The 8,576-nt window shown below is 33.5% G+C and overlaps 2 protein-coding genes across 2 annotated transcripts; one reads left to right on the top strand and one right to left on the bottom strand.

The window, feature by feature from the left end:
- Positions 1-1,398: 1,398 nt before the first annotated feature.
- On the bottom strand, positions 1,399-2,345 carry LOC124540558 (protein lethal(2)essential for life-like). Its single transcript, XM_047118232.1, has one exon. The coding sequence runs from the start codon at positions 2,119-2,121 to the stop codon at positions 1,546-1,548; it is 576 nt and encodes a 191-aa protein (XP_046974188.1). The 5' UTR covers positions 2,122-2,345; the 3' UTR covers positions 1,399-1,545.
- A 2,436-nt stretch (positions 2,346-4,781) lies between these two features.
- Positions 4,782-7,384, top strand: LOC124540508 (heat shock protein 83). The gene has a single exon (XM_047118130.1). The coding sequence runs from the start codon at positions 4,945-4,947 to the stop codon at positions 7,099-7,101; it is 2,157 nt and encodes a 718-aa protein (XP_046974086.1). The 5' UTR covers positions 4,782-4,944; the 3' UTR covers positions 7,102-7,384.
- The last annotated feature ends 1,192 nt before the right edge of the window (positions 7,385-8,576 follow it).

Raw genomic sequence — 8,576 nt, 5'->3', positions numbered from 1 at the left:
TTTAAAGCAAAAAGGTTCAAATAAAACAAACATTTTAATGAAATTAGATGAACCGTAAAAAAGCAGGAACTAGCGCCATCTCTTGATAAAGTTACACACAATGAAGTGCCGTTGTACAAAATTACAGCGCCATCTATTGATACTATTGTACACTACATAGAAACGAATTGGCTATCTTGACCATGTAAATATGTATTTTGTTAAAAGATGGCACATGCGTAAAGACTATTTAATTGGTATTTAATGCTGAATTTAAAAACACCCATTAAAGTATTTATACATCAATACTACCACACGTTCACCTTCAACACCCTAAAAAGCAAAAGAACTACCCATATAGGTTAAATTACAAAAGGATAACAATTTCGTCGCTATATTCATATCGCGTTTTCTATAAGACGTCACATTTGATTCGTTGGTTTACTAAAATAAATAATACAGCAAATATTAATCACTATTATTATTGCAAACCATGAAATAGAATATTATGTCAAGAATAATTATGGAACATAGTTATATTTGAATTAGAAGGCGAAAAACGCTGCGCAAAAGTAGGTACTTACGTGGGTGTGTTGTTAAAATTTACTTCTAAAGTTCCGATAACCGTTTCATTCATGGCAAATTATGTTTACTTGATTTTTATTTTGTTGTGCTTGGAAAAGACTATTTCTTTCAATAAATATATTTTTATAATAGGTAGGCGGACGGTCAAACAAACTGATGGTAAGACATTGGCAATTTAGAAAGGTTTCAAGAAATAATAACTATTATTAAACCACCTTGGGAGTTAAGATGTTATGTATGGACATAACATCTGTGCCTGTAATTAAACTTTCTCACTCACCCTTCGCACCGAAATACCACAATACTAAGTATTGCTTTGACAGTAGAATATCTGATGAGTAGGATACCCTTCTCCAAAACCCTGCCCCCAAGTAAAGTAGAGCACGTAATTTTTTTTCAGTCGTGGTTCTATTAGATTATGAGAGTGCTCGAGAACGCTTTTGAACCAATTCTATTAGCAAATTGACACCGTTAAAGTTTAAATCCGTACATATATCGCGAATATTGTAAGTATGTTAAGAAAATGAATATTATGTCAAGAATAATTATGGTACATACTTATATTTGAATTCTTAAAACAGAATATACTTTACTTCAATAACGAGATTGCTTCTACGTTGATATTTTTCTAACAAAATTTAGATGTCATGTCAATGCGCGTTCGTTGACGGTTGATGCGCGAAATTCAAATTGTTATTTTAATTTGGCAACATTTTGCAAAAACAACGAAATAAAATTATTATTGTGTATTCCGTAATGTATGTGTACATAAATTCAGCTGTCAATCAATACCTACAACATATTAATGGGTTAAAGAAAAACAAAAAATTTTCATTAAAATTAATATTTATTATTAAAGCAATGCACAATGCTCATTCATATTATAATACTCTTATATTTTAATACAAAACTCAGTCTTCAAGTTGTACTTAATTAAACCTTAAAATAATTAATTATGTAACACAACATTCTCGAAATTTCTCAACGTTTTCTTTTTTTCTGTGGAGCTTTAGTTTCTTCTACGTCCCCATTTGGTTCGTCTTTTTCTTCCGCGTCGTGAATCTTTCGTCGTACAGGACCGGTCTGAGATATGGGCACAATTCGCTCATTCTCGCTTTCAGAGGCAGTTTTTGGGGCTGTTACCGTCAGAACTCCATCCGAAGACAGCTTGGATTCAACCAGCTCAGGGTTGCAACCTTCCGGCAGAGCGTACCGACGTTTGAACTGTCTTGACACAAATCCATGATCATCCTTCTTTTCTTCGTGTTTTCCTTCAACAACTACATAGTTATCCACTGTTTTTACTGATATTTCTTCCGGGGTGAAATGTTGCACATCTAGATTTACTTGGAATTTGTCTTTGTCGGTTTTAATCGTAGAGCCAACGTCGCGTGCAAGCAATGACAAGTTTCTCCACGGGCGCAAGTAGCGTCGAGGCGATGGACGATCAAATATGTCGGTTAGAAAATCATCTGGCGACAAATCCATTCCAAAAAGCTGATCGCGAAGACGTCGCGGTCTTGGTTCATAATCCCACAAGTATGGAAGCAGAGACATTTTATTGTAAAATCAATTGCGTTGCTTCGATTAAATCAGTAAGGCTAGTAATAGTAATGTTAATCCGCTGAACCAAAGCGCTGGACTTGCTCGTAGCTTAGTTTCAGTTCAAATAACTGCCACGACGAGTGAGGGCGACACTTATATACCTAAAAGTACGAGCGTATTGATTCTACTGAAGTCTAGAAAAATATAGAACACTCTCGACACTTAACAGCGACATCTAGTAACCAGTAGTTTAACTAATTGTATTGTAATTTTAGAACTCGTAATTCTATTATTATGAGTAAACCTTCATGTAGATATTTAAAATAAAAATAAAATAAATACTTACACTATTTAAAGTTGCTGATCCAGTACAAATAGTACAAAAAACTGTTTCGAATATGGTCGACAACGCCATCTATCGAGAAAAAGCATATTTGACATAAAAGTTTTAAGTCATCGTTAATTTTTCTAGTAAACGCTAGAGTGCAGCATTAAAAATAAAATCTAAAAATCAATAAACATGACAAATGAACAAAGAATTCAACAAATTAATTAGTAAATTTTTGTACAATATATGTGTATTTACTTATTATTAGCCGACATATTTTTAGAAACATACTATTATTTTCAACGTAACATAATAATAAGTAGGCTTCGTTTCGTCTCTTTTTTACATTACATTATATGTAATTATCATATTTCTAACAAGGTCTTAAGTTCAAGAACAAAATCATGAGAATCAAGATTACTTATGTATTACAAAAAATAATAGCTTCACAAATTTTTGTTTACTATAATTAACATTATAGAAAGATACAGTTGCAGGACCCCTAGATACCCAATTTTATGAACTCTAGATACCTAGTTACCTAGAAAATTAACAAAGGGAATCTCTAGGCCGTACAAATACAAATTCAATGATCAATAAATATAACAATACATATTAATGATTACATACTGTGCTGTTATAGCTCTGATTAAGCATAAGCAATGAGCATACAGCTATCATGGCATAGATAACAAACACATATGAAGTTGCATTTTTTAGGTTATAATCGACCATTTTACACCGGCATTTTAATTTAATATATTATTTATATTATAATAATCCAAAGTAGGTTCATTATTACCACAAAAGGTTATATTACATTGAATAATAATGCTACAATAACATAAATAATATTATTTATGATTTTATTAATATCTTATGAATTACAGATATAGGTTAGAAACTTGAACTGAGAACTCGTGAACTGTTATTTAAATAATACCTACGAACATATGATTAAATTAAAACCATCATTATAATGTATGAAAATAATGGGATTATTTTTTTTTTTAATTATTACTTGTTTAATTAGATCAACGTGCAACAAATTAGTTCATTTACGTATTAAGTATACAAATATAAAATTTACAGAACAAAGGAACATGATACGGCTAATTTTGATGTTTACAGTCATAAATAAATTGTTAATATTTTAATGACTATCCATCTATCATTATTATTGTTTAATCATATTAAATTAAATGCTATTTCTCAAAATGAAGTAGGCTTTGAATTATGGTCATTCTCTCTATGAGTATATTTTATAATTATATGATACTTTTATCCCATTGTAATTAAAACTGTTATAGCTAAACTTATTACTATAACTTAATAGGTTTTATTTCTGTACCTACTTATTTTGTTTAAAGTATCATTTATACTTATGTATTTTAATAAAATAATATTAAAATATAGTTTTATAGCTAATTATTTTGATAAAATTTATAATTTCATACAATAGACTTTTGTTAAATTCATTCTTTATTCTTTTATGTATAAAAAAATCAATAAAATCTTCGAACAAGTATCTAGAAAGAGGATATTCATATACCGGTAGATATGTTTCGTGAGAATAAGGAAACAAGTAGCGGTCCTAGCGGCGCGTAGTGGCGACAAACACCGGATGTTCGTAGAACATTCGAGACCAAATTATATTTTCTTGAATTTATTTATAATTATGTATGAAAATTACTTTAAAAATTCTTGTGATACTATTTCTAATATGTCGAGAATATAATTTCAAGTATATTTTATTTAATTTTCATCGGCAAACTAGGATATCAGACATTGTTCTAGAAAAATCTCGAATGTTCTGGAACAAATTATGTCAGAATAGGATATCGAATGCGCTGCCATCTAGTGGCGAATAGCGAAATCGATCATCAAGCACCAGTATTATCAACCTTTTTAATAAATTAATATTTTTCTATCAAACAAAAAATTAGTTGTATTTTACAATATATTTACATATTATTGTGCTATACGTTTGCTTAATATAAATAGTTGTCTTTAATGTTATGTTGAAATGTGAAATATTATTGTATGCGAATGCCTTAAATAATGTTTTTTTCTATAAATATTTGATAATTTCAGACTCTTATTTGATCAATCATTTAATAGATGGTTTATTCATGTTTAGAATTCCTTGCTGTTACCATTTACGTTATTTCTTATATGAGAGATATAAAAATATCATCAAATGTTGAATATCTAAAAAAAAGTATTAACATAAATACACATCACAAAACAGTTGCGAACCTCTGGCAATTATAGCGCCAAATCTAGAATTTTCTACTTGTTCACAGATGTCGCTTGAAATGAAAACTATATAAGCGACATGACGTTTCGCGCCGGCGTCATTTAAGAAAAACCAACCTGCAAGTTAGTAAGAGTGTTGTTCGCTGTGAAATTAAACCACGTGTTTTTATAAATTGCGCTCCAATCTAAGTTATTGAAGCTCTTTACTATTCAACTGCAATCAAGTATTTGTTAATTTAAACAAGAAAATGCCGGAAGAAATGGAAACCGCACCAGCGGAGGTGGAGACCTTCGCCTTCCAGGCGGAGATCGCCCAGCTTATGTCTTTGATCATCAACACATTCTACTCCAACAAAGAAATTTTCCTTCGTGAGTTGATTTCTAATTCATCTGATGCCTTGGACAAGATCCGGTATGAATCTCTAACCGACCCTTCAAAGCTGGACAGCGGTAAGGAACTATACATTAAAATCATTCCAAACAAAAGCGAAGGAACATTGACTCTTATTGATACGGGTATTGGTATGACAAAGGCCGATCTAGTCAACAACTTGGGTACCATCGCCAAGTCCGGCACAAAAGCTTTCATGGAAGCGTTGCAGGCTGGCGCCGACATCAGCATGATTGGTCAGTTTGGTGTAGGTTTCTATTCCTGCTACCTCGTGGCTGACCGTGTCACAGTACACTCGAAGCACAACGACGATGAACAGTACATGTGGGAATCTGCCGCTGGAGGTTCGTTCACGGTCCGCCCTGACCACGGCGAACCTCTGGGTCGCGGTACCAAGATCGTGCTCCATGTAAAGGAAGACCTTGCTGAGTACATGGAAGAGAACAAAATCAAGGAGATCGTAAAGAAACACTCCCAATTCATCGGCTACCCCATTAAGCTCGTAGTCGAGAAGGAACGCGAAAAGGAGCTCTCCGATGACGAGGCTGAGGAGGAAAAGAAAGAAGATGAGAAGGAAGACGAAAAGCCAAAGATCGAGGATGTAGGTGAAGATGACGAAGAAGACAGCAAAGACAAGAAGAAAAAGAAGAAGACCATCAAAGAGAAGTACAGCGAGGATGAGGAACTGAACAAGACCAAGCCTATTTGGACCCGCAACGCTGACGACATTACCCAGGAGGAATATGGTGACTTCTACAAATCTCTCACCAACGACTGGGAAGACCATCTAGCCGTAAAACACTTCAGTGTTGAGGGTCAACTTGAGTTCCGTGCACTCCTGTTCGTACCTCGCCGCGCGCCCTTCGACCTCTTCGAAAACAAGAAGCGTAAGAACAACATCAAATTATATGTACGCAGAGTATTCATTATGGATAACTGTGAGGATCTCATTCCCGAGTACCTCAACTTCATCAAGGGTGTGGTCGACAGCGAGGATCTGCCTTTGAACATTTCTCGTGAGATGTTACAACAGAACAAAATCTTGAAGGTAATTAGGAAGAACTTGGTTAAGAAATGCCTGGAACTCTTCGAGGAGCTTGCAGAGGACAAAGAGAACTACAAGAAGTTCTACGAACAATTCAGCAAGAACTTGAAGTTGGGTATCCACGAAGATTCCCAGAATCGCTCCAAACTTGCTGACTTGCTCCGCTACCACACATCTGCATCTGGTGATGAGGTGTGCTCTCTCAAAGAGTATGTATCTCGCATGAAGGAGAACCAGAAACACATCTACTACATTACTGGTGAGAACAGAGATCAAGTAGCCAACTCATCCTTTGTTGAGAGGGTTAAGAAACGTGGCTATGAAGTAGTCTACATGACCGAACCCATTGATGAGTATGTAGTCCAACAAATGAGGGAGTATGATGGCAAGAGCCTTGTCTCAGTCACAAAGGAGGGATTAGAACTTCCCGAGGATGAAGAAGAAAAGAAGAAGCGTGAAGAAGACAAAGTCAAGTTTGAAGGACTCTGCAAAGTCATGAAGAACATTCTAGACAACAAAGTAGAGAAAGTTGTAGTATCTAACAGGCTTGTAGAGTCACCATGCTGTATTGTAACTGCACAGTATGGTTGGTCTGCCAACATGGAACGTATCATGAAAGCTCAGGCCCTTCGTGACACCTCTACCATGGGCTACATGGCTGCTAAGAAACACCTTGAAGTTAACCCTGACCATTCCATTGTTGAAACTCTTAGGCAAAAGGCTGAAGCAGACAAGAATGACAAGGCTGTCAAGGACTTAGTCATTCTCTTGTACGAGACTGCTTTACTTTCATCTGGTTTTGCTTTGGACGAGCCACAGGTCCACGCTTCCCGTATCTACCGCATGATCAAGCTGGGTCTCGGAATTGATGAGGATGAACCAATCCAAGTTGAGGAGTTGAGCGCTGGTGATGTCCCACCCCTAGAAGGTGATGCTGATGATGCATCCCGCATGGAGGAAGTCGATTAAGTTATTCGGCATACAGCCATGTTGTAATGGTGTTTAATCTTTACTCTCATATTGTTGATGAAGTGCCAACACCTATATATGGATATAGTTATGCATCATAACATCAAAATGAATCTAACATCCTAATTCTCTATACTTAAACAATTAGCGTTTGATGAGGTATTGTCATTTCATCTGACCTGTGATTGTATGGCTAAGTTTTTTTTGTGCACTGGTGTACAGCCAAAGACTGATTTTAGTTCAAATTCCAATAATTAAACGATTACATGTAATGTAACAATAACTGGTTCTTTTTATTTTGCTTTCCTTATTTTACATTAGTAGCAATTTGTCAATGCAAAAAAACAAGTACTATTCAAATATAATATGCCCTGATTTAAACAAATTGTCTTATTCAAATCCTTTTAAAAAAGTTGTAATTGTTGACAGTACTTGCTAAGAAGTTAAAAATTGAAAATTCTGAATTGATTTAAATTTAGACTAAACTGGTACATGTGCTAGGAATTTAAATTTTGCATTAATATTTGAGTATACAGCCTAAAGTAAAAGTACTACATAATAGATACAAACTTTTAACAAGTAAATTACTGATGTGAAAATGATACATAATTATTACAATATTTCTAGTACATAATAATTTACCTATCTGGATTTCACACAATAACACTGGAACAGTAAATATTCTTTATCTATATATTGCAACGCTTAGGAAAATTCATAATGTTACTATACATTTCATACAGAAATTAAAGAATAAGCTAAGACAAGTTTAATAAACTTCCAGATTATTTCATTGATCAACATATAAATTTAATGATTCATATATTGTCATAACTGAGTCAGTTAACATTATTCATTCTATATTTTATCAATGAGATTTATTGTTGAGTCTTTGCAGCCTTAAGATATATAGTTAAAAAAAGAGGAAAAGCTGTGTTTTCAATTTCAGTTTATTGAGTTAAATATTATAGAAATAACTACTCTATATTTCATTTGACAGCCTCTTATTACAATTAAATGAACATATTATAGTAAAATTTCTACTGCAGCGCCATCTATGATAAATTTGGAAGATGTGAAACCTATGCAAACAAGATGGCGTGACAAACATGTGTATGTCATATAGTGTGATTGTGTATGATTCACTATGAATTAAAACATTTGTTACGAGAGCAACCTTAGCCTTCAATACGGTTTTATGACATTTGATTCTATATCATCATTTATATCACATTATTATTGCATATTATTAATATAGCAGGAGGTATTGAATTTACTTTATTATATACAATGATTATTATAATTAATTGATCAATAATTTGTAAAACTGTAATTAATATTATTTTATATGGCACAGCATTTAATACTGGCACGTAACACTATTTCTTATTTTAAATATGATTGAGCTGTCAATAGAAAACAATTAGACGATAGTGTGGGCATTCTTACAAAAGATAGAGAGATTGAAGTATCAT

This window comes from Vanessa cardui, chromosome 25, assembly GCF_905220365.1.
Source record: "Vanessa cardui chromosome 25, ilVanCard2.1, whole genome shotgun sequence".
In the NCBI taxonomy this organism is placed as follows: domain Eukaryota; kingdom Metazoa; phylum Arthropoda; class Insecta; order Lepidoptera; family Nymphalidae; genus Vanessa; species Vanessa cardui.
This window is presented reverse-complemented; position numbering and strand designations above follow the sequence as displayed.

What these genes read in the sequence shown, in the direction of transcription:
- LOC124540508 (XM_047118130.1), top strand. Translation starts at nt 4,945, where the DNA reads ATGCCGGAAGAAATGGAAACCGCACCAGCGGAGGTGGAGACCTTCGCC.
- LOC124540558 (XM_047118232.1), bottom strand. Translation starts at nt 2,121, where the DNA reads ATGTCTCTGCTTCCATACTTGTGGGATTATGAACCAAGACCGCGACGT.